Source organism: Capricornis sumatraensis, chromosome 10, assembly GCF_032405125.1.
Source record: "Capricornis sumatraensis isolate serow.1 chromosome 10, serow.2, whole genome shotgun sequence".
NCBI lineage: Eukaryota > Metazoa > Chordata > Mammalia > Artiodactyla > Bovidae > Capricornis > Capricornis sumatraensis.
Genome location: NC_091078.1, coordinates 82,959,289 through 82,986,124, shown reverse-complemented (window position 1 = coordinate 82,986,124; position 26,836 = coordinate 82,959,289). Strand labels below are relative to the sequence as shown.

The 26,836-nt window shown below is 44.4% G+C and overlaps 1 protein-coding gene across 2 annotated transcripts in view; it reads right to left on the bottom strand.

Moving 5' to 3' along the window:
• Window positions 1–26,836, bottom strand: part of PRICKLE2 (prickle planar cell polarity protein 2) — a 172,024-nt gene that overhangs the window by 43,744 nt on the left and 101,444 nt on the right. For both annotated transcript variants that reach the window (XM_068982428.1, XM_068982430.1), the window contains exons 3-6: window positions 13,746–13,859; window positions 10,535–10,672; window positions 7,379–7,582; window positions 3,729–3,915 (exon numbers count right to left, since the gene is read on the bottom strand). In XM_068982428.1, the coding sequence (XP_068838529.1) occupies window positions 3,729–3,915; window positions 7,379–7,582; window positions 10,535–10,672; window positions 13,746–13,859 (643 nt within the window). The remainder of the gene's footprint in view (window positions 1–3,728; window positions 3,916–7,378; window positions 7,583–10,534; window positions 10,673–13,745; window positions 13,860–26,836) is intronic.

Genomic DNA, 26,836 nt, shown 5'->3' with positions numbered 1-26,836 from the left:
CAAGGAGGAAAACATATCATATTAAACATATATATATATAGAATCTGAAAAAAGTTGATATAGACGATCTTATTTGCAAAGCAGAAAGTGAGACACAGACGTAGAGAGCAAATGTATGGACACAAGAAGAAAAGGGGGTGGGATAAACTGGGAGACTGGGATCGACATATATACACTATTGATGCTGTGTATAAAACAGATAATAAGAACCTACTGTGTAGCACAGGGAACCCTACTCAATGCTCTGTGGTGACCTAAATGGGAAGGAAATCCTCCCAAAGAGGAGATAGTACATCTATATATATATATATATAGAGAGAGAGAGAGAGAGATGTACGGCTGATTAACTTTCTGCTTAGTAGAAACTAACACCACATTGTAAAGCGACTATATACTCCAATAGAAATTTAAAACAAAGCAAAACCCCCACAAAAACACTTCCCTCACCAGGCTATTGGAGGGAGCAGAAGCCCCTAGTACTTAAGAGTTAGGGCTCAGGACTCAGACAAATACAGGTTCAAACCACAGCTCCACACCACGCCTGCAGGTTATAAAGACCCTGAAACCCATCAGCTTAGCACAGCCGCCGAAGGACTGTGTGACCCTAGGCAAGTGGCTTCACGTCTCTGGGCCTGCGCCTCCTCTACGCTAAAACAGGGATGACAACAGTGCTTACTTCATGCAGCTGCTGTGAGAACCGAGTTAAGATGCAGTCAGTGCTTAGACTCTGCTAACTCTTGGTCTCCTTGTGTGTTCATGAGGTCTCAACACCTGTCTCTCTCTGCCCTGAGGGCTGCTACCTGGATGCTGCCCAGGAAAGAGCTGAGGCTGGCTAGGTCCTCCCCCTCCCCGTCCTCCTCGTCTGGAGAACTGGAGCTGACACCCGGCTGCCCTGGGTCCTCGCTGTGAGCTCCGACTCAGCGTGGCCTCCCCTGCAGCTGCAGCCTCACCCGCTGCCTGTCAGAGGGGTAGGAAGTCCAGTCCCTATGGCCTGTGCTCCACCAGCTGCCTCTCCGTGCTCCTGCAAGGGAACACGCTCAGATGCAGCAGTGCGGGCCTGGTTCTGGGGGTGGGGGCCCCACACAAGGCTGGGTCGCGGTGGGGAGAGCGGAGGATGAGGCGTGTTCCAAAGCGGCCCAGCCGGCACAGGAACATGGTCCCTGATAAACATCAACGATGTCAGATGGTGCTCTGAACTGCTCCTGAACTCTAAACATCTGGTAAAGGGCTTGGCCATTCCACATCTAAGCGTTCCTTTTTTATTCCCTCTCTAAGCCCTTTAAGTACTTCTCTGAGGGTGTATATGTCTACCGCTGCTACAGCCTTGGTCTGTTTATAGGACTGTTTACTCTGCTGTGTGCAGGCAAAAGTACCGTTGCCCTGGCAACAGCTGCCTGATGCAGGGTTTGCGCTGCGCGGCTGTATAAATAGGGAATATTTGGATAATATGGTCAGAGCAGAGCATCCATACACTGTGGTATGCATGATACACAGAGCGCACCCTTTCTCTGCTGCAGGAAAAGTATGTTTTACAGAAAAGTGGATTTAAGGGAAAAAAATAAATCAGGGACAACATTTTAACTACAGCAGTGATAATACTGCAGGCCACAGTGGTCCCCCTTTCTGATAAAGCATGGATGTCTTTCTATGGATTTCAGAGGGAAGGAGAAGGGAATGGCAATCAAAGCTACAGAGGACAGAAAGGGGAAAACGGGGGGAAAACAGAGGTGTGCATGCCGTGGTGACAGACATATTTTCTCTCTTCCAAGCTGCTGGGCGAAAATGTTAAGTGGCAGTTTCTGGAGAGGCTTAAGTCTCACTGAAAAGGGACAGAAGAAACAGAAATACTAACAAGCGGGGGAGGGCTGCTGTATGTAAGGTGTCTGTGCGTTCTGCCTCTCTCATCCAAGCAGGCATCTCCCTATAGACCCAGAGCCACGGAGAGCGTGCGGGGTCAGCACCTCACACCACTTCTCCTGACCGAGTCCCACCCCCAGCCCCTTGTCCAGATCAAGACCCTCCTTTCCTTGTTGTTCAGTCGCTCAGTCATGTCTGACTCTGCAGTCTCGTGGACTGCAGCACACCAGGCCTGCCTGTCTTTCACCGTCTCTCAGAGTTTGCTCAAACTCATGTCCATTGAGTCGATGATGCTATCCAACCATCTCATCCTCCAATGACCCCTTCTCTTCCTGCCCTTAGTCTTTCCCAGCATCAGGGTCTTTTCCTTTCCTAGCTCTCAGAATAAAGGGAAGTATGTCTGTTTAAGTGCCTTGACTTGTGAGAAACAGAAGCTGGTGGGTACCCAGTTGAGGCATCAGGCTGTGAGAAGTGAAGATTTCAGGGGTTGGGGAAAGGGGGTTTTTCGGAGAGCCCAGCTATGCCACTGCTGGACACAGGTTGGCAAAGCACTGCTCATTCTTGGGGCGGGCAGGGACTTCAGCTCAGAAGGGCTCCATGGAGGCAGGTCTGAGCCCATGGGATGGACCCTCCAACGACAAAGGACCCCTGAGGATATAGTCGGTGTCTGAAAGCTGTGACTTTTATCAGCACCCAAGCCGTTCAAATTATGAACTAACTTCTCATCTGACTGCATCACTTCTGATGAACCAGGGAGACAAGGGCACCTCTTTTCGTTCCCGATAAAATCTTTTAAGTGAGGTAAAACAGGCTCCCAGACTGATATCTCCACACCTCCCCACGATAGGTAAGGAGTTGGCAGCCTCCAGGCAGATTTCTTGGAACTGCACAAGCCACAGGAAGATCAGGCTGCTGGTCTCAGAGGCATTCATCCACTGCCAACTTCTCTTCTCTTTTTAAAGGGCAGCTCATTCTCAAGGTGCCAGAACAGGCGAGCTGAGTGAAGACGCTCCAGATGCTGCATGATCAGGAATAGTGTTGAAGGGCTGAACGAATCCGTTACTTGAAAAGGGAAAATGATTTTCACTATCTCAAATCTGCCACTTATTTGAGGCGTTTATAGCTTCGGAGCTATTTGAGGTTCTCTCGCTTTGGTTTTTGGCTGGGTCGGCTTTTGCTGATTTCTTTCAGGACATGCATGCCAGTCACCACTTGGTTTCCTTCACTATCTTTTGCTACCAAGAGGACCGTTCTGTTTCCTCCTTCTGCTGATTCCTGAGGTTTTCCGAGGAGGCCGTGGAAGACATGTGTTTATATTTCCCCCTCCTCTGAGACCTCTTCTCCTCTGCTTGGTAGTTAAGACTGTCCATCATGTAGCCCCGCCTTGGGGGTGGGTCTAAGACTCAGGTAGACCAACAGGAACCCCCTTTTCATTTCTTTCCAGGGTGGAACAGATGACCTAATGGCTGGCTATAGCATTTCTATTTGGAGGACCTCACTTGGATACTGGAAAAGTCACGATTTCATCCTTTTTAGAGAACAGTGCTAAAGCTGGTATGTATAAGTGTGGGGGTCATTGTGACACTTTGTGAAGGCACCCTGTTTCCAAATGATGCCAACAGAAGGCAAGCTGAGACACAGAGGAAAACAAGAAAACAAAACAGATTCTCTTCAATCCCTTGATCCATCCTTACCTGAAACCAACATCCTCCCTGGCTTCTCCAGTACTATGAACCAAGACATTTCCTTTTTCACTTAAGGGAGTATCAGTTGGATTGCTATTGCTTGCAACCAAAGGGATTCGAACTATACCAGACACAAAGGAGATCCAGTCAGAGTAGGACCAAGACGAGCACCGAGTGTTGCCTCACCTATGTGTTGGGCACAGGTGTCGCAATATTCTGCATACAAGGACTCAAAGCAGTGGCAGCAGTATGGCCTTCCCTCCTTCATGATGTAGCGCTGGCCACCCAGCACTGTCTCACACTCGAAGCAGCAGAAGTGTTTCATGTGCCAGTGTCGCCCCTCGGCTTCTGTGCATTCATCTGCAAAGATGATCTGCAGATGGAGAGGCCAAAAGGTCAGTGGATAAGAAACAGCCATGAGAATACACTGTAAAGGAGGAAAGCTATGAGGGCCCCACACTAAAATGGTAGGCAAATTGGTCCCGCCCACAAATTATTAAACAGAAGTAGACACATATATATTTACTCTATACCTATATCAGTTTCCACATGTGGATTTTCCTAAAGCACATTTAAACAGTTTCTGACCAGGCCACTGATTAATTTAACCCCAGTGTATTCAGACAAAGAATGGTTTACTGAAAAGAATATAAAGCAGGACTAACAGCTGACAGCTCATGGACATTTTGGCCATTATCTGTTTAATTTGGATTATATATGGTATTTTTTGAAAATGAGAAATGGCATATAAACACCTGGGATCCTGGTTTCTCTTTGGAAAATACAGTATTTGGCAATGTGTGCTATGCATTCCTGCATGGTGACAATAAAAGGGGTTGTTGCTTTCAGATGAGTGATGAGTTCTGCAGTTTGTCATATTTTTCACCACTTGCTGTTACCTTAAAATGAGTCACCTTTATTTACGGTAACCGCCTAACCCTCAGAGGTATTTCTGTTTTGACCCATGAGACAGACTTGTTTTCAATTTCAAAGCACAGATTTAAGAACTTCCTACAAACTGCAGTAATCAAGGCAGAAATAATCTCAGATATTTACGGCCAAATGATGACTGACAAGGGTGACCAGGATATTCAATGGAGGAAAGAACAGTCTTTTCAATAAACCTGCCTGGTACAACTGAATAACTGCACACAAAAGAATAAGCTGAACCCTGACCTCACACCATATATAAAAGTTAGCTCAGAAGAGATCAAAGACCTAAATGTAAAAGCAAAAAATTTATAAAATGTCTAGAAAAAAAGTAAAGATGCAAATTTAAAAAACTTGGTTTCCAGTTAGGCAATGGTTTCTTAGCTATGACATTAAAAGCATAAGCAACAAACGTGACAATGGAAGCTGGATTTCACTGAAATCAAAACGTTCCTGCTTCAAAGGACATCATTAAGAAAGTGAAAATATAACTACAGGATGAGGGAAAATGCTTGCAAATCACATATCTAAGTGACTAGACTCCAAAATATGTAAACAAGTTTCACAAGGACACAATAAAGAAAATCACCCAATTGAAAAAATATGCAGAAGACTCAACGAGACATTACTCCCCAAAAGAAGATATGCAAATAGCCAACAGACACATGGAAAAAAAAGACAAACATTATAAGCCATTAAGAAAAATCCGATCAGAACCACCATGCGATGTTATTTCATACCCACTAAGGTGACTATATGGCTTCCCTGGTGGCTCAGGCAGTAAAGAATCTGCTGCAATGTGGGAAACTGGGTTCGATCCCTGGGTTGGGAAGATCCTCTGGAGGAGGGCATGGCAACCCACTCCAGTATTCTTGCCTGGAGAATCCCATGGACAGAGGAGCCTGGTGAGCTACAGTCCATGGAGTCCTAAGAAGTTGGACACGGCTGAACGACTAAGCACAGCATGGCACAGGTGACTATAATTTAAAGGACAGACAGTAATAACTACTGAGGAGAATGTGAGAAATTGGAATTCTCATTTGTTGATAGCTGCGAATGTGAAATGGTGTAGCTGCTCTGGAAGACAGTTTAGATCCCCTCAAAAAGTTAAACATAGAACTACCATATGGCCCAGCAATTCCACTCCTGGATATAAACTCAAGAGGACAGAAAATATATGCCCGCAAAAAAACCTGTGTATGAATGTCCACAGCAGCTTTGTTTAAAACAGTTTAAAAGTGGAAACAACTTAAATGCCCACCAATTAATAAATGGCTAAACAAAATGTGATATATACAGTTGCTTATTATTCAGTCATATAAAGGAAAGTACTGATACACACTGTAACTCGGGTTAACCACAAAAACATCATGCTAAGTGAATGAAGTGATGCATGGAAGGTCATATGCTGCATTAATCCACTTATACAAAATGTCCAGAATATACAAATTCATGGAGAGATTAGATGAATGGTTGCCAGGGTTTCTTTTTAGATGATAAAAATGACCTGGAATTAGGCAGTAATAATGGACTTTCCTGGTGGCTCAGACGGTAAAGTGTGTGTCTACAATGCAGGAGACCCAGGTTCGAACCCTGGGTTGGGAAGATCCCCTGGAGAAGGAAATGGCAATCCACTCCAGGACTATTGCCAGGAAAATCCCATGGACAGAGGAGCCTGGTAGGCTACCCATGGGGTCGCAAAGAGTCGGACACGACTGAGAGACTTCACTTCACTTCAATGGTTGTCCAACTTTGTGAATATACTAAAAACCACTGAATTGCACACCTTCAAAGGGTAAATCTTATGCTGTATGAATTAGACCTCAATAAGCAAAAATTTCAAAGTGCTTTAACATCCTACTTCATTTCCTATTAGATAACGTATTAAGAGCACTCGCTTCCAGATGGGGCAACTAAGCCAGGCAGGGAAAGGCGCTGCCTAGAATCACAAACTTGTACCAACTACCTGCTCAGAGTGTCTCTTAATGAACATCAGCAGTAGCATGAGAATCCGTATTAGTTAAGACTGATAGATGTCCTCCTAGAAGAGTGAGTCTTTGATGGGCAGTTTGTAAGGAAGAAATGCCACGTATCTGTGGTCTCTGGGTGACAAAGTGGAGTGTTGTTTACAGGGTCCCACATAGCCTTACAGGGTCAAGAAAGAACCAAAAGTATATTTTGCACAGGAAGAACCCCCTGCCCAAGACCTTTTCCCCAAATTATTCCTATAAAAGTGGTCAAGCTTAGAACATTTTCCTTTCTGCTCCCAACGTTTATACTAACCCAGGTTTTCTACCTTTCAGCTCCCAGACCACACCTGGGTGTACTTTGGCTGGGAGGAAAGATGAGGTATGAACCTCGGGTCCAGTCTGCTCTCTGACCTGGGTGAGTGAGTGTATGGGGGCAGAAGAATCCTAATGGAGTAGCCATCTGCCCCGGAATCCTCATCAGGACTTTCACAGATTATGGGAGAATCACATCACACTACTCATTTTCTTCTCTTCTCACCCTAACCTGTCCCATCGAATCTCAGGAAACCCAAGATTTTAAGATCTTCAGAAATGACACATTATTACTAATGATGATTGCTCCCTTGGATTTTGGCTGCAATTGAAAGTTCCACAACAATCCCTCCCCCTCCCCCTTTTTTAAAGCATTCTGAAATGACCTAGTGCCCTAGAAACTGTTTTCCTATGAGACTGTCAAATTCAGTAAAGCAGGTCACAGTCCCGGACATCCTAGCAAACAGGGATGGGGCTAGAACCACTCTCAAAAGAGTTAATAGGAGAGGCTGGTGAGGCCTATGATTTTCCTCCATGCAGGAACCACACGGCAACGTGCTGGCCACGGTGAAACCCGGGGTGACAGTGGGGCTGCGGGCCCCAGGGAGCAGAGCCAGCTCTGACCTCGTCGCAGGCTGCGCAGCGTGGCTTCAGGCACTCTGCGTGGTGCCTGCCACAGTAGATCTTCCCATCCTGGTAAAAGTAGATCAAATCCACCAGGAGCTCGTTGCAGACGGTGCAAATAAAGCAGGGTGGGTGCCAGCTGACACCGTGGCCGGCGCGCGATGCAAACACAGCAATGTCCCCGCCATTGATCTGGCCTCCACACTGCGAGGTGAACAGAAACAGGTCAGTACGAGGAATAGCAGCCCCCAGCTCTCAGTGCCATGCAGAAAAGATACACGACTGCCAGCGTCCTTAGTTCATTACTGAGCACTTACCTTCAAACGTGTGACCGTGCTACCTGCTTTACACACGTGGCAGGCGGGTTTCTCTTGCCCCCACCCCCACCCCCACCCCCACCATCCCTTCCTAGGGCCTACAAGTAAGACGAAGATCATTGTCACTGAGAAAATAAAGCATCACAGAGGTGGGAGAGAAAGGCAAAGTCTGTCAGTGCAGTGACACAGAAGAGCTCTGCTGACAGGAGGCAAACAGAGCGGAGGTCTCATTATCTCTCAGACATTGCAAACTCCCTGCCGGAGGCCCAGCCACATCGAACGCCTGCAGCAAGAGGCTGTGTGGCATGGGGGAGCGAGAAGGAAGCCTGCAGGGACTCGGGGAGCTGGTGAGGCCTACACTTAGGGTGGTAGGGGACTGGGTTCATAAAACCATGCCCACCTTTTATCATCTAGGTTTCTTTAGAAGCCTCTCAGGCATGCTTCTGGCCTGCTTCCTCTGACATCTTTGTACACAGTCCCAAATGAAAAGGTACCGCTCCTAAGGCCAGACTACGGCAAGGACTTCTTTTTTCTCCCTTTCCTATCTTCTCACTCATTTCCAAAGTTCCTTCCCCTGCCCAGAAAGGAGCAAGGTAAAATCCATGATAACCCATGCTTATAGTTGGGCTCAAGATAAAATGAAGAGAGTCTGAGGGTCTTGGAGGGAACAATAAAGTCTGAGGCAACAGGCCCGGGGGAGGCTTTCTGCTGATCGTGGTATTGGCCGGAGAGTCCAGCCCCACCTAAGAGGCTGCCTGGGGGCGACGTCTGAAGAGCAGAAAGGCCACCCCTAGACCTTTCCCACACACTGCCATTAAAAGTGCTGAGATGCTTCATAGAAAATGAAGTCCAGGTCTCATGGAGTAGTTTCTGGGAGCTCATTCATGCAAGTGACCAGACATAAGAAAGACATTACATTACAGAAAGTGATACCCCGGCCTTGTGTGGCAACGTTAGTAGAGCGGAGGTATGCATATTGTTAGAAGATAAACCAGGGGGCACGTTAAAGCTTTCCAGTTTATTTGCTCCAACGCTGATCTGAATTGGGTGGCAAGCATCAAACTGAAGGTGGCTGGGACAGAAACCCAGGGAGAGAGTTTTATAGAGAAGTCAGGGAAATAAAAGCAAGGGAAGTATTTCAGTAACTATAGAGATTAAGTGGGCCCCTTATTTGGGAAAGCCCGGCTGGCTGCTTGCAATTGGTTGTTCTTCAGCATCATTTTCTGATTCCGGTACCCTGACTGGTTCAGGTTTTGGTCTGCTGATACAGGCTACTGTGGCAATAGAGCCACCTCAGTCTAACGGCCTCCTTGTTTAATTACTGTAACAATACAGAATCCCATTTCACCCCCACCATGATTCTACGACCTAGGTATTCGATACCCCCGTTTTGGAGGTGACAAAACTGTTAGGAAAAGTAATTGGGTCAAGGTCGCCAGGCAGAATCACGTGTCAAACGCACATCTTTCCGTCTCCATGCTGTCATCACTGTCCTGTATCGCTCTCGACATCTGCCTATGAAATGCCCAGCTTCCCTTTTGCTTCAGGGGAGCCCTCCTGGGCTGGTCAAGGAGAACCACCCAAGAGTGATAGAGGCTCTGAATGGACCACACAGAACCTCACATCTTAAACTCTGACCACCTGCATCTCAGGGGTGGGTGTCAAGGATGAAGACCCCCATTGTCAATTCTGCTGCTCTGGCTCCTCTGTTAAGTAGCATCTCCATTTCATCCACTGAGCCTTCCAAAGTTCACTCTCTGAAATCCCTTCCCAAAAGGGCCCCCAAATAAATGGCATCCCCTCTGCTCAGGTAGTATGTTGCCTTTTCTTCACCAGTTCAGGTCATGTATCTTGCAATCTGTGCCTGAATGGGTCCCTAAAGTGCTTAAGGAGTTAGATGGGGCCACTCTTTGAGCAGCAGGGCTAAGAAAAGTGCTCAGTACATGACCATCCACCCCAGAAGGCTTTTGGAGGTCAAGAGGTCGGGGAGGGTGAACCCAGGCAGGCCTGATTCCCACCCTGTTTTCTTAGAAACCCTTCTCCACCATGCCCGGAGCACTCTACAGAGACTAGAAGAAAACACAAATCCAAACTCTCAACTCAGTGAGGTCCTAGAAAGAGTGTGGGAGGCCCTAGAAAGAATAAGGGAGGTCCATGCACTTTGCTAAAGAATCCTCACACCCAAGGAGATGACCATCTACCGCCTCTTTAAAGGGCACTGGTCCTAGGATGATCCTGGGAAGGAGGGTGGCCGTGGTCCAGGTAAACTCCACTTTCTAAGGCACTCATTTTAAAATATAATTCCATCATGTCCTTTCTCTGCTCAAATCCCTCCAGTGGCCCTCTCTCTCCTTCCAGTGGTTGACACAGCCCTCCATGAAACTGGACTTGACCAGCACATACTCTTCCTTTGTCCCTCCTGCCCTGCCACACGGGCCAACCTGCTACTCCTGGACCATAAGGGAAACGCTCCTGCCACAGCATCTTTGAGCGTGCTCTTCCCTCTCACCCCCCTTCCCCTGCCGTCACCTGACTCACTCCCTCAGTTCCTGACTGTCTCTGTGGAGCCTTCCCAGCCACCTCCCTGAAAACTACAGCCACCCCACACTCCCAGCATTAACTCTCTTCCCCACTGCAGTTTTTTCCTCTTATTTATTGACATTATGTGACTTCTCTCCTAGGACAGAACTCCTTCCAAGGGCAAAACCAAGCTTTCAAACCTTTTGCTGTATCTCCCAGGCCTACCAAATAGGTTCTTAAGAAAATAATTGCTGAAGGAATGATTCAGGGAAAGGATGCCTGAGTGACCCCCCGGGCACGCCCCAGACCACGCGCTCACCTGTTCACAGATCGCTCCCGTCATGGTGACCGGGAAGGGCCTCACATTGCCGCGGCCCAGGTTTTCACGTTTCCTCTGGTTGCTGAATAGCTTCAGCTCCCTCTTCTCTTCCTCGTCCAGGGAGTTGCAGTAGCGAACCTGGACAGACACAGAGGAAGGTTGGGGGGGGGGGGGTGGTCATCTTTTGCTCCTGAGGATTCCTGAAGCCCTGGCCTCAGACTTTTTTTTCCTATTAAACACATGTGCACTAGGTTTCACTGTCCTGGTGGGCACTTGAATACCACCAGGCTTGGGGCTATTTAGGTGAGTGTCTACCAGAGATTGTTGACCATAAAAACAGCTTCCTAGAGGCTCGAAACTCTGGCGCACAAGTCTCAGGCACGCCAGTGGTTGGTACCCGTTTCTCATGCTCCACTGCCCCTCTCTGCTCACCACACTGAGAGCCATGTCACTGGGAGAGCTTTGCTGCTAGTCAGCATCTGGGACTTCCTTCTTCTACAAAGTGATGTAGGTCTTCAAACTGATCATCATACTCTCACTCTCAGATGGTAAAGCATCTGCCTGCAATGCAGGAGACCTGGGTTCGATCCCTGGGTTGGGACGATCCCCTGGAGAAGGCAATGGCAACCCACTCTAGTACTCCTGCCTGGAAAATCCCATGGACGGGGGAACCTTGTAGGCTACAGTCCATGGGGTCACAAAGAGTCTGAGAGGACTGAGCAACTTGACTTTCACTCTCACCTCCATGGGCCCAAGGAAATGATCCTTGACACCAAAGGATGGCTCCAGGCCAATGAGCCAGAATTGTGGTCAACACGCTCATGGCGTCTGTTTCCCAAAATGAGACGGGAACCAAGGCGTTCCCATCTGACTGAGAATTTGGTTCAGAGCTCTCTGTGTTCTCTCAGGAAGTACTTGCGCGTTTCTCTGTGTGTAGGAGGGAGACGGCTGCTCACCAGGCTTTGGTTAACAACTCACATAAGAGATATTCCTCTCATTCAAAACAGAAACTCACAAAAATTAAGGGAGGGACATTAAAGATATTCAAATCTGCTATTTCCCATTCTCTCTTTTATTTATGCACACCTTGGGAATTTTGCTGTAATCTTGAACTACTGTTTACTTAATACTGTTTTAAAAACTAACTCATTTCTTCTTTTACTTGAATACATTTACTTGAAAAGAAAGTATATTATGACTATAAATAGAAAAGCAATATCACTTGTGAAAAAATAGGGCAGTCATAAAGCTAAATACAGAGTAAAAACAAAACCATACTGTTGGCTTCTAGCTGGTTACTTTTGCTTGTAGGAGATTCTAAAATGGAGGTTCTCAATGCTGTTACTTAAAAATGGAGATTAGTAGGAGTTGGAGAGGTGTGAGACACCTGCCCACCCAAACTAAAATTTCCCCCATGATCACTCAGCCACAAAAAATGAAATACAGTTAAAAAAGGGAGAGAGTCTCTCATTATGTGGTTCAGTATTATTTACTGCCGTGTCCTTCTACCTCCCAAAGCCATGGATTTAGACATCCTCAGACACATGGATCTAATCCCACCCTCTGCCTTACTTCAGAATAATCTGGACATCAGGAATGTTAACTGAATTGCCTGGATGATTTGTCCTGCAACCTTTGAACTAGGACTAGTTTAAAAACCACTGCAGCTGTATACATCAAAACTGTCTAACGTATATGAAAAAGGGCATGATCAAATATTTACTTTAGAATCACCCTTTGTCTTTTAAAAGGCCATGTCGAATGGACAAATCTGTCCATTGGGTCACATGTAAGCAATTGTCACCACTAGGAAGAAAAAATTTGAAGGGTCTATTTTCATGAAATCACAGTCAACCGTAAACAGAAATAACAATGAAAAACAGAGAGGAGCAGGTAAGAGCAGACCACTTTCCTCTCTCAAGTAAAAAAAAAAAAAAAAGAAGTGAAAAAAAGAGTCTTCATGTGAAGAATGTACTGCCATGATCTGAATAACCCAGAGAATATGATTACACCACTGACAATTTATGGACATGCTTTGAAACATAGGCACACCCCTCCTGCTTGTAAAAACTGGCATTTTCACTTTCAAATTAGTTACCTGGGCATCCGGTTACAGTGCTTGCTTTCCTCTTTAAAGGAGAAAGCATTATTTAAATCTGTTTCATGAAGTCTGAAATAAACAACAGGAAGGGGAATTCTGACTCCCTTTTTAGGGAGTTGCTTCAGTTTTTAAGCTTTTGCTCTGCTTATTCAAATTAATTTTTGAGGCTCCTGGTTTGTTCCTTTTATTCAAATGTGGGAAGACAAAGACTAAAAAACCACACACTTATTTCCTCAGGGACTGAGCTTGTGGGTGGGGGCAGCTGGTAAAAAGTCGGGTCCAGCTCTCTAAAGGAGTTTTAAATTTCTCCTTTTACCTTGAAATTATGGCTTTCTTTAAAACATAATTAGAGTTAAGTAGACAATTGGATTCTATAGGATCACTACTTTCAAAAACCAGATACTTGAACATTAATTTCTAGTTTGCAAACCTAAACCTCCCAAGCATGATGACCTTTTAAAAACACATACACACATTTCCTTTTAGGATCAATTTGACTTCAAAGATGATAAATGCCTGCTTAGAGTGCCCTTGTCTGGGTTCAGAAAAAAAGACAATCTGCAAGTCACACTTTCAGGAGTGTAAAGGATAACCTTGGCAAGCTGGATTGGAAATAACAAAAACACAGATGTTCACAGCTGCAAATCTGGACACGTAACTTCTACAGCAGTGTAACATGGAAAACCTACACACTCATTTACTAAGAAAAGATGATGAAAATCTAAGAGAGTCACAAAGTTTGTGCTGGGCTTGAAATGCCCAGGGAATCTCATTCATCTAACATGCTCAGGCAACTGGCATCGCATACTCTTCCACTAAGTAAACCTGGACCTGAACTTTTACAGGTTAGTGCTCTCTTTCCCCAGTAGTTAGTACAGTGCCAGGCACAGAGGCAAATCAACCCCACAATAAGATTCTGCTTTTCAGTAACCCTCTCCAGAAGGCATCTGACAGTTTCTTTTACCTCTAATCAAGGAAGCTAAAACCTAAAATAAATTGCCCAAGTGTTTCCTTGGGGATCTCACTGACTGCAGCATTCTCATGACGAAAAAGTTAACAATTCGCTGAAAATTCTAGAAAAGGCTTCTGAAGGCCCCTCTAGCCCCTTACCTCATTGTCATGCGGTGGCAGCTGGTGTAATAGTTGCTTGATTCGAAGTTTCTCTCCAGGACTGTTGACATAGGGGACTTTCTCTTCTGGGAGGCAGCTGTAGTACTGGTGAACCTGAGGGGTGGGAAAGCACATGGGTAACTCACCCATTCCTCAAACCACCTGCCCATCCCCACATCCTGGGGAGACGGTTCCCACAGCAAGACTCCATCTGCTTCCCACTGTCTCCACCCTTCGTGAAACTCCACAGCTTAGGAGTTTCTCGTTGCAAGCAGACATTTATCCTTGAAGAAAGAGTCCCGCGAATCTCCCATGTCTTGGGGCTTTTCCTCTTTCTGTAAGGGAGAAACAAAGCCGGCAAACTTTCCTAGAAAAAGAGATTTAGGCAAACACGCTGATGACCCCAGGGGCCAGGGCTTTCTCAGCAGGCTCCCCTGAGAGCTGACTTTACCATTTTCTCTGTGTGTCTCCGGCATGTAACCTGCCCTCCCAGCCAAAAGGATGTGTCAGTGCCTGTCTTGGCGCTGGAGTCTTTGGCACTTGGAGGACTCTTGGGTCCCTCAGCCTCCACCTACACTAAAAGCCCTCTAGGTTTTCAGCTTTTCCTGAGGACAGGCCAGAAGATCAGGTCTGTTAAAAAGTCACTGAACTTGGGATACAGAACGGGGAATTAAAGATCATTATCAACATGTTTTGTTTTGGTTTTTTTGTTACATGTTAGAATGCTCCTGTTTACAGCTGTTAGGACATATTCTTTCAGTCTCTGAGGCTCATTCAACCCTAACAATGACTTGGGAAAGCACTAAACATCTAATTTTGCCTGAGAAAAGAAAACAGACATTCTACCATCCAGTTGCATGCAAGCTAGGAGAAAAAATTAGCCAAAACAGAAGGTATGCTTTACATAGGAGAGATTAAAAAAAAAAATTCCCACAAGCTCAGATGATATCATGGAAAATACTTTTCAACTATTTCTAAGCATTATGACCAGCTCTTGTGAAACAAGGCATTCATTCAACAAAACGGAGAAGACAGAAGGCACAGGGCCCTAAATTCACTGTATTCGTTACGCTCCTCAACCATGGTCACATTCCCTGGAGTTTAGGGAGACTTGGATATGACTATATGTTTTGGGAATGCTGGGGTGAAGAGTTGCGAAAGCTCTCTCTACTTTGATCTCCAGAAATGAAATCATAAGTGTTAGAAGAGAGAGGAAGAAGGCTTTATGATGACAAAGTCTTAAGCAAAATGTGGAAGTCATTCTTATTTTTGTAACAAATGATCGTAACCATTCACCATCATGTGCATATCATCCTCTTAATCAAATCCCAAAGGCAAATATAAACAGATTTCTTGTCCTAGACTAGCTGACTTTTGGAACCCAGGGCCTTGCAACCCCTCCCTATAGACACTGGTAGGGAGCCAGGGCCTGGAATTCAGGTTTTGAAGGCAGCCCACATTTACCAGCACTCTCTCTGAGAAGACATATGAGCCCAGATCATGAGACAGTTTGGGATTAGAAGCTGGCAATGAGCCCATCACAGACTGGCACAGCACTGTGTGCGCAGAAGAACTGCAGGCCGCATGCTCACCTGTAGGGGCGACAGATAAGGAAGCAGCTGCAGTATACTGGGGAATGGGTTTTGCCTCCCAGGTCAAAAAATGACGGGTGGAAAGGTCTTGTGGCATCATCATTTTGTCATTCTCCCAACTCCCATGATAGTTAACAGAACATTAGGGGTAAATGCTAATATAACATGAATCACTGTATGGATAAGCAACAAAGTCCTACTGGATAGCACAGGGAAATACATCCTGTGATAAACTGTCATCAAAAAGAATATGCAAAGAATGTATACAAATGTACAACTGAAGGAAGACCAGTTTTACACAATACCATACATCAACTATACTTCAATAAAATTTTTTTTAACGCATATACTGTGGATGCATAATCATGAAGAGTCTAATGTGAGCTCCACTGACCTTCCTGGCAATCATCCCTTATCACTCACACAGCCCTGTCTCCACTGCCCAGAGCCGTCATCTTCTGAACTGGTGCCTTGAACAAGCCCTGTCCACTGCTGTCCAAGGCTGACCCAGGCTGGAGTCTTCCCTGTATCTTCTGCAGCCATGGCCAAGTAGATCTGAACCCCGCAGTCCTGGCTCTGTCCTGACCCATCCCCGTGTTTCTGAGAAGGTTAAAACCTCTCAGAATCCTTATCGCATGATTGTGGCAATTAAATGGGAGTGGAGGCAAAGTATTTAGCCAGCAATAACAATAAATAATAAGAATACACAGCAGTAAGTGTATTGTCCAGCCTGGTATGCTTCAAATGGGACCATCCAGATTTTCACGGCCCCCCTTCCATTTTAAGAGGTAGGCAACACCGCTAGCTTGCAGAGACGAAACCCGTCAAGTTCCCACTGTAATGGGTCTAAGAAAGAAGGTTGTGAGGAATAAAATGCTATTGAAGCTAGTTTGGAAGAAAGGTAGCTTATTAAAAAGATGTAGTGTTTTCTCAAAACCCCATGTGGAAATGGAAACTTCCAATGGAAAGTGACTGGAAAGGGATTTCCCATCTCTCTAAGGCTGGTGTTCTTTGCTCTATTCTTTACTCTCAGCAGATCCCCACACAACTGGGAGTTGACACAACCTCAGCTCAGGAGTCCACCCCAGACTTATGAGCCTTGCTCAATTCCAGTTCCTTATGGAAGGCTCTTGGGTGAGGACCACACCTGCAGGCTGGATTGGAGAAGTTTCAGGCTATTTTAAGTGCTGCGTGCATTCTGAGTCGCCTCAGCCGTGTCCGACTCTTTGTGACTCCATGGACTGTAGCCCACCAGGCTCCTCTGTCCATGGAATTCTCCAGGAAAGAATACTGGAGTGGGTTCCCATGCCTGCCTCCAGGGGATCTTCCTGACCCAGGGACTGAGCCTGCCTGTCATGTTTTCTCCAATTGCAGGCGGGTTCTTTACCTACTGGAGCGCCACCTACTGGAGGATAAAAGAGTCCCAACACATGATTGGGCTAAGGGGGAGGAAGCGAGGGAGAGCTCTAGAGATATTTAGGTGGTAAATAAATACTTTAGTTCTCCGAGGTCCACCCTAAAGACTGAATTCTTAAGTCTGCAGAGGCAGTGACTCTTTTGGAACATCCTTCCTGGCTGGACATCTTGTGTTGCCTTTTATAATTTAAGTCTACTGATCACCACCACTGAAAATGTATCTTTTCTACCAGTATTCCAGTAATTCCTTGGATACAAAGTGTTCTAAAATAATTTCTCTCAAGGCTAGCAATAATTTGGTGGATGACTTCAAATAATAGTTGAGGGAAGACTTAAAAGCTTCAACTCTTTGCCACCCCCTCTACCCCACGGACTGTAGCCCACCAGGCTCCTCTGACAAAAATAAAAGAGCTTATCTAGTAAGATGCTCCATTATTAAACCAAAGCAGCTAATATTAACTCACAACCTACCAAATCACTCCCATATTACATGGTAGGTAATCTGGCTTGCTCTGAGGGAGGAGAGTGAGTCGGTGCTTCACCACTTTCAAGGCTCTTCAAAGCCTGTTCAAGTCCAGGAGGAAAAATAATCACTTTGTGCTGCCTTCTGTGTCTCTTCCTGGTGTTTAGGAGCTGGACTCTGCAAGCTCTTCCCTGAGTAAAGGGAAATAGCAGACAGATGGGAAGGAGGGAGGAATGGCTTCCTTTCCCCATCTGTCTCTGGCTGAACATGGAAATGCTGCATGCATGGAAATGCTCTGGCATCTTCCATAATAAAACTACTGTATAGCTCAAAACAAACACCAATCATACCAATGGGAAGGGGAAAATATTTAATATACTTTCTGGCACTACAAAAATTAAATTTGGCACCACCACTGAAAACCCTGCAGATTGCTCATTTTAGCCCAAACATGTTTCTCTTGTTAATTTTTGTAAATAATCAAATCCAATAGAATTCTGTCAATGATGATCACTACCAAACCATTATCTGACAGGTTGATGATGTGATTTTTCCTCCTGTGTATACTCAGTGTATTTCTCCAAAAGCAGCTCTGTGGCATGTGCTTGGGACTTCACTCCGGTTACAGATTCTCAGGTAGAGGTGCCCTATGACTGTGAGCTGGGTGTAACCATACGAGGTACACTTCCTCCAAACAAAAGCACGCTGAACACAATACACGAAATAGCTGAAGGCCTTTATTTAAACATGTTACTCTCAACAGTGAGGTTTGGCAATAATTTCAGTCTGTGTCAAGACGGATTGTCAGAGCTTTAGTCGGTGTGTGCAAATAAAGTCGATGAAGCAAGACCTCGCCCAATTGGGAAGACTGGGTTTTTCGGAAGGAACTGCACATTTGATAGCATTTCTGCTGGAGCAGAGATGGAAGCCAAAAAGTCAGTGACTACTCGTTGGAGAGAAAAGTGCTTTACACAGGAACAGTGGTTCTCAAATTGTAGCTTCCACCACAACCACATGGAAGGCTTGTTAAAATACATCTCTCTAATCCAGAGGACCTGGGGGTTGGGGGTGACCATTTGCATTTCTAACCACCTCTCTGGGGATGCCCCTGCTATTGGTTCAGGGAGCCTATTTTAAGAATTTTAGAGTTACTTATGTGTTTTCCTTCAACAGCCAACCCATGAGATTACCAGATATCCCAGCAGACCCAGAGGAGGCAAATGAAGTTATATGCTCTCACTCAATTTCATAGGTGTCTCCCTCTCTATAGTACTTAAAAAGGAGTTCACCAGCTCTGGCAAGAATGAGAAATTCTAAATGCAAGGTGCTCAGAGTTTGAGGTGGTACATTTTCCATACCAAAAGCATCCCTTTTTCTTTGAGTGAGATCCCAACAAGAAGTCAGAATCTGGGGGTTGATTTGAAAATCAATTGTCCTTCACTGTCTCAATAAAGGGAAGGATCAAACAATGTATTTTTTTAATTGAGTGGCTCTTATGCCCCAAAGGGTTTTTATATTTTCTATTTCCACATCCATTTCATATTCTTCCTTAATTAGAATACCATTATTTTACTTACAGCATCAATATACTCAACTCAGAAAAACAATTCTATACCTCTGGAGGAATAACATGCAGCCATGTGAATAAATTCTGGCCCATGACATGTGAAGATGTGACTTCTGGGAGAGCTCTTCTAAAGGAGGTAAAGTAGTTGACAAAGGCCCCTTTTGCCCATTTCCCCTTCTTCTGGTTTTCCGGCTGGAACATACAAATGATGGCTGGGGGCTCAGCAGCCACCTTGCACCATGAGGCAACTTTAAGAGTGAAAGTTTCTCAGTACACCACAGAGCCATCATACAGCATCACTGGGTTGCCTATTACTGAACTTCTCCAGCCAATGAGAGAAATAAACTAGATCTTTATTTAGATTTCAGTTACTTGAAAGTGAGTGTAATTCCCAAATGATAGAGCAACAATTCTCAAGTGTTTGCATACACATACTACAGAATCATTTGAGGTTCTTATTGAACATTATTCCCATTTTTATCCTTCTGGATCTCACAAAGAACCCAGAATTCTGCATTCTTTTTTTTAAGTTAATTTATTTTTTATTGAAGGATAATTGCTTTACAGAATTTTGCTGTTTTCTGTCAAACCTCAATATAAATCAGCCGTAGGTATACATATATCCTCTCCCTTTCGAAACTTAATAAAAATCTCATACCCAACATGGAGAAACATTGCTTTAAGGGGAAAGCAAATGTGACTTTAAAGGTAAAAATTCACAGTGTAATCACCAATGTGTATTGACACATTTGGAAGGTTTTATAAAAGCCCATCTTAACCCAGAGACTGAAAGATTGGGCCTTTATTTCACATTCTCTCTCTCTCACAGTTTGAGAAGCTTGGAACCCTGGTTAATCTGCCTCAATCCAGGAAGGCAATATCAACCATATGCCTGAGATCTCAGAGGCAGGTGCCACAGAGAAGGGAGAGAGGCAGTATGAACACGGTGGTTTTTATGAAAAGTGCACACGAGTTCCCAAATGGGGACCCGGAGAATAATCAGATAGTACTACAGCTATGAGCATGGGGCGATGGGCTGCTTCTGAGGGCCCGTTTGTTCATTTGGTATCTCCCTTGCCAGAATTTCACTACCCAAGCAATAGGAGAGAAGTGTTGTTAAGTGGCGTCAAAGAGGTAAAATCGTACCAAGTTCGGCTCCTTGCCTTTTCTCCTGGAGATGCACATTATAATTTTAATTGGTTTACTCAGGAAGCAATTCAGGAAATAATAGTCTAAAACCTAATGCCTAAACAATGTATGCATCAGGCTTAAGCTCCCATAAGATTAGGATCAAAAAAAATCAAGGAAAAAAAAGCTCATTTGGGGTGTTTGCAAAGAAAAAGATTTCAAAGGCCCCCGCTTTTGTTTTGTTCACACCTGATGCCTGATTCAATAGCAAAACATATCCGATTTATGTTCAAAACATACCCCAAATCCAGTCGCTGTCCCCCACCCCTTCACAACCAGCCCTACCTCGACTGAGTGCTCACAAGAATCACTGCCACGGCTGCTTGTGCACCTGGCTTTCACCTTTGTGCCCTTGTAGGTGATTACTCGGTAAGAACAACCTCATCTGAATATACACCAGGTCCCATTGCTGTTCTTCTCAAAACCCTTTGTGACTTCCTATCCCGCTCTGATTCAAAGCTACAGTCCTCACTACAGGCTCACGATCTTGCCTCCTGAAGAGGTGGCTGATCCCTTCCCTTGATACATCCTTCCTGTTCAGTCCTGCTCACAATGGCCTCCATGTTACCCTTCTCACCTCACGGCCTCTGCATTAGCCATTCTCTGCTAGGAACATTCTTCCTCCAGATATTTACAAGACGCTTGTCCTCGCTTCTTCCTGTCTTTGCTCAAAAGTCACCTTAAGTGAGGTCTTCCCTGACCCAATGAACCAGGACCCCTACCTCTTACTCTTTAGGCCAGTGCTTCTCACCTGGGCCTTACACTGACCCTCCAGGGATATCTGGTAATGTCTGAATGTTGTCACAACTGGTGTGTGCGAGTGTGCGCGTGTATATTTGTGTGTGTGTGTGCTATTTACATATAGTGAGTCAAGGCCAGGGAAGCCATTGAACCTCCTACAGTGCATAGTGTGGTTTCCAAAGTAAAGAATGATCTAGATCAAAATGTCACTAGTGTTGAAAATGATAAACCTTTACCCTGCTTCCCCCCAGAGAAATTTACCAGCTGCTGATACATAATCTGTTCACTAGCTCTCTCTTCCCTCTAGAATGTGAATGCCTGGGGTTTTGTTCACTCTCAGAAGAAGGTGTTGCACACAGTAGGTGTTCAATAAATGTTTGGAGAATCAATGCATGCTGTGTTCAGATCTCATCTCTTTGCCTTTCTGGTTTATCAGTGGATGTGGATGGGGCATGCAGCAACAGGATACACAGGTGAGGCTTCAGGATGAATCAGAGCACTTACTTTTTCACCAAGCGTAACTGATGGCAACACGCTAAGAGAAGGCTCACTAAAATGACTTGTCGACGTACTACTTCTTTAAGAGGAGGGGACAAAAGCAACACCCCTTTCATTTGAAGCTAGAGAATTTAAGTTGAGTCAACTCCGTTCAAAGAAACTGAAGACAATAATCACGTTACAATCGAGGCAGGTACTGTGATTCAGAATCAGGTGAGCTGCTCTGAGGCTATGCCTGTCTGCTCTCACATGCTCGCTCTCTATCCAACCCTTTCAGTTAACAAAAATTTTATTTAGAATATTAAACTTTAGTGTTTAGTTAGAAAATACTTTCCATTTAGTTTGGAGTGTTATCTGACAGTTATTTATTTTATCCTGTCTTAAAGAAGAGGTGTCAGAAATGGAAGAACTTGGAGTTTTAATATTCTCCCTTGAAGCCGCAATTACATCAAGACCCCCTTTGCCCCAGCACACAGGCTCTCTGCAGTGTGTCCACACATTTGCATACACGCCCGAGGCAAAATTTCCAAACAGCTGCTTAGTTTTTTTGGGTAACAGTTTTAATACTGCCTTGAGACACGCTCTACACATCCGTATGAATAAAATGGCAGTGAAGGTGTTTCCTAGAGTGGCTGGGTGTCTGGACTCTGGAGTCACGCTCTTTGGGTCTGAAAAATGTTTTGAACACTTTTTATCGGTGCATAATTAGGCAGTTAAAAAAAAATCTCTTATAGACTCAGTGTCTCTCTCTGTGAAATGGGAACAATCATATTTACTCTGAAACTGCTGAGGCTCAAATGATGAACAGGCACACAGCAGTTTAGTGAGTTAGCTATACTATGCTCTGCAGATACACTGTTTTACAGATTGAAGGCTTGTGGCAATCCTGTGACAAGCAAGTCCAGCGGTGCCATTTTTGCAATAGGCTTCTCTCACTCTGTGTCAATATGCTGGTAATTCTCCCAATATTTCTCACTTTTTCACTGTAATTATACTAGTTATAACAATCTGTGAGCAGTGATATCTTTTTCCCAAGAAAGCAAATTGAAGATTTACTAAGTGATAGTATGCTCTTGGGGGCGATGTGATGTGACTGTAATTGGGGACACCATGAAATGTGCCCATTTGTCAAACTTAACAAATACTGCATGTGTTCTGACTGTTCTACTAAACAATGATTCCCCCTTCTCTCTCTTTCTGCTTGTGGTCCCTATTTCCTGAAACACAACAATAATAATACCAACATTAGCCCAGTTAATAATCCAACAATGGCCTCTAAGTGTTCAAGTGAAAGAAACAGTTGCACATCACTCACCTTAAATCAAAAGCCAGAAATAACTAAGCTTTGTGCAAAAGGTATGTCGAAAGCTGAGACAGCCTGACAGCTAAGCCTCTTGCTTCAAATAGTTAGGGAAATTGTGAATGTGAAGAAGTTCTTGAAGGAAATTAAAAGTGCTGCTCCAGTGAACACACAAGTGATAAGAAAGCAAAACAGAGTTATTGCTGATATGTTGGAAGTGTCAGTGGTCTAGACAGAAAATCAGACCAGCCACAAGATTCCCTTAAGCCGAAACCTAATCTAGATTGAAGCCCTAACTCTCTTCTAGTCTATGAAGGCTGAGAGGTAAGAAAGCTACAGAAGAAAAATTTGAAGCTTTGGTTCATGAGGTTTCAGGAAAGAAGCCTTTTCTATAAATAAAAGTACAAGGTGCTACAGCAAGTTATACAGAAGATCTGCCTAGGATAATGCATGAATATGACTGTACTAAACACCAGATTTTCAATGTAGACACAACAGCCATATACTGGAAGAAGATGCCATCAAGGACTTTCATAGCTGGAGAGGAGAAGTCAATACCTGGACTCAAAGCTTCAAAGGACAGGTTGACTCTCTTGTAAAGGGTTAAAGCAGCTGGTGACCTACACTGAAGCCAGTGTTCATTCACCATTCTAAAACCCCAGGGCCCTTAAGAATTACACTGAATCTACTCTGTGCTCTGTAAAGGGGACAATAAAGCCTAGATGATAGCACATCTGTTTACAACACGACTTACTGAATATTTTAAGCCACCGTTGAGACCTACTGCTCAGGAAAAAAAAGATTCCTTTTGAAGTATTACTGATGACTGGCAGTGCAGCTGGTCACCCCAGAGCTCTGATGGAGCTGTTCATCTTGTTTTCATGCCTGCTAGCACAGCATGCGTTCTGCAGCCCATAGATCAAGGAGTCATTTTGACTTTCAGCTCTTACTATTTAAGGAAAATAATTCTTAAGGGTATAGCTGCCAACGAAAGTGATTCCTCTGATGGATCTGGGCAAAGTCCACTGAAAACTTCTGGAAAGGATTCTTTATACACCAGTAAGAACATCCATGATTCATGAGGACACAAAATATCAACATTCACAGGAGTTTGGAAGAAGAATCAACCTAGACAGCATATTAAAAAGCAGAGACATTACTTTGCCAACAAAGGTCCATCTAGTCAAGGCTGTGGTTTTTCCAGTAGTCATGTATGGATGTGAGAGTTGGACTATAAGGAAAGCTGAGCGCCAAAGAATGGATGCTTTTGAACTGTGGTGTTGGAGAAGACTCTTGAGAGTCCCTTGGACTGCAAGGAGATCCAACCAGTCCATCCTAAAGGAAATCAGTCCTGAATACTCATTGGAAGGACTGATGCTGAAGCTAAAGCTCCAATACTTTGGCCACCTGATGGAAAGAATTGACTCATTGAAAAAGACCCTGATGCTGAGAAAGACTGAAGGCACAAGGAGGAGGAGATGACAGAGGAGGAGATGGTTGGATGGCATCACCGAATGAATGGACATGAGTTTGAGCAAGCTTTGGGAGTTGGTGATGGACAGGGAATCCTGGTGTGCTGCAGTTCATGGGGTCGCAAAGAGTCAGACATGACTGCACGACTGAACTGAACTGAATTCCAACCCTCATGGATGACTTCGAGGGGTTCAAGACTTCAGAGGGGAAATAACTGCAGATGCGGTAGGTAGAGCAAGAGAACTAGACCCGGAAGTGGAGTCTGAAGATGCGACTGAGTCGCTGGAATCTCAGAATAAAACTTTACCAGATAAACCCTTGCTTCTTATAGATGAGCAAAGAAAGTAGCTTTTTCAGATACAACCTACCCCTCTGAAAATGCTACAGACTGTTCAAAGGACAACAAAGGATTTAGAATATTACATCAACTTAGTTGACAAAACCCTGCTGGGTTTTGAGAAGAATGACTCCAGTTTTGAAAGGAGTTCTACTGTGGGGAAAATGCCATCAAATAGCATTGTCTGTTATAGAGAAATCATTTGTGAAAGGAAGAGTCAACCCATGCTTCATAGCTATTTCATTTTAAGAAATTGCCCCAGCCACCTCAATGTGAACAGCCACCAACCCAATCAGTCAGCAGCCATAAAATCAAGGCAAGACCCTCCACCAGCAAAAAGATGACAGCTTGCTGAAAGCTCAGATGATGGTTAGCATTTTTAAGCACTAAAGTGTTTTGTAAGTAAGGTATGAACATTTTTAGACATAATGCTGTCGCACAATTAATAGTATAAATACAATTTTTACATGTGCCGAGAAACCACCAAGTTAGTGACTTTTTTCCAACACTTGCTTTCCTGTGGTGGTTTGGAACTGAAACCGCAAATCTCTGAGGTAGGCCAGTCATGCAGGCAGCCAAAAGCCAGGCACACAATGAAGGCTCTATACGTCTTAGTTTTGAGGCAACCTAGTCCATAAGTCATAAATGTCTGTATTATGGACTAAGCTGTGCGTTCCCCCTCTCTGTTCACAGGCTGAAACCATAAGCCCCCACGTAACTGTGTCTGGAGAAAGAGCCTTTCAGGAGGTAGAGACACTGGGAGCACCCATGCACAGAGAAAAGGCCCTGGGAAGACAGAGCAGGAAGGTGGCCAAATGCAAGCCAAGAGAAGTCTCACCAGAAACCATCCCTGCTAACACCTTGATCTTGGACATCCAGCATCCCAAACTGTGAAGAAATACATGTTTGTTGTTTAAGGCACCCAGTTTGCGGTACTCTGTCAAGGCAGCCTGAGCAGACTAATAGTCTACTACATGCAAGGAACTTTGAGGGATTTGTATGGAAAGGACACACATACAAATAAGAAACTACTCCTGGCTGAAGGAGGTTATGTTTTGTTGAAGTGTGTAAGACAGATGTGTCCCAGGTGGCACTAGTGGTAAAGAATATGCCTGCCAATGCAGGAAATGCAAGGGAGATGGGTTCAATCCCTGACTTGGAAAGATCCCCTGTAGCACAAAATGAAAACTTATTCCAGCATTTTTTTCCTGAAAAGTTCCATGGACAGAGAAGCCTTTCAGGCTACGGTTCATGGGGTCACAAAGAGTTGGATGTGACTGAATACATGCATGCACACACGTAAGACAAATAGGCAAATGACTTTAAGGCAAAGTTAAAGTAACACAAAAGCCATTACAGGCAGAGAAAAACACTGCAGAGTTAAAAACGGCAACAACAATAAATCCATCCCAAATCTGTAGCATTTGTCCATTTTCATGATATAAATAATTGCGCTGGGAGTGGTTCCAGGCTGTGATGTCACTGGATGAGGGACGGGGAAGAGACACACAGTAGCATAAAACGGCACAGTATTCCCACCACACAGATGTAATACATGAAATCACCTCAAGAGCACAGATAACAGTAAAATATGGGAAACCTCATCATGAAGTGATGCAGTTTGAGTATTTGTTATCTTTGTTTTTAATATGGTACAATTTAAGTTTACACAATTAAGTTTGAAGAAGGGCCGAATGGCTTACAAAATTTCTGAAAACTGATCAGTTGCAACTTGTGATACTGCCAAGAGCCCAGTTCCAGTACATCACTGCTGGAAACGTGTACGTCTGCTTCTTTGGCAAATTCTCTTTAAAAAAAAAGGAAAAGGAAAAGAACAGTAGAGAGTTGTGAACATAATTAGTCCATTCCCTCCCCCATTCTTAATAAGTACAGAGTCACAATGTCATGGAGAACCATTTTGAAAAAAGTTTAGAGAATAGCAACAGAAGATATCTTAAGATTAAACTCAACTTTTAAACTGTAGAAAGCAATGCATGACACATGCTATAATTTCAAGAAAATCCATTCTCATGTAGACTTCCTTTCACAGGACACTGTTGGACACCCATTTTATTTATTTATTTCTAACTTTATTTATTTTAATTGGAGGCTAATTACTTTACAATATTGTATTGGTTTTGCCATACATCAACATGAATCCACCACGGGTGTACACATGTTTTCCATCTTGAACCCCCCTCCCACCTCCGTCCCCACACCATCCCTCTGGGTCATCCCAGTGCACAGCCCCAAGCATCCTGTATCCTGCATCGAACCTGAACTGGCAATTCATTTCTTATATGATATTATACACGTTTCAATGCCATTCTCCCAAACCATCCCACCCTCTCCCACAGAGTCCAAAAGACTGTTCTATACATCTGTGTCTCTTTTGCTGTCTCGCATACAGGGTTATCGTTACCATCTTTCTAAATTCCATATATACGCGTTAGTATACTGTGTTGGTGGACACCCATTTTAAAATACAGGTGATCTCTGTTTGGAATCAGTTCACT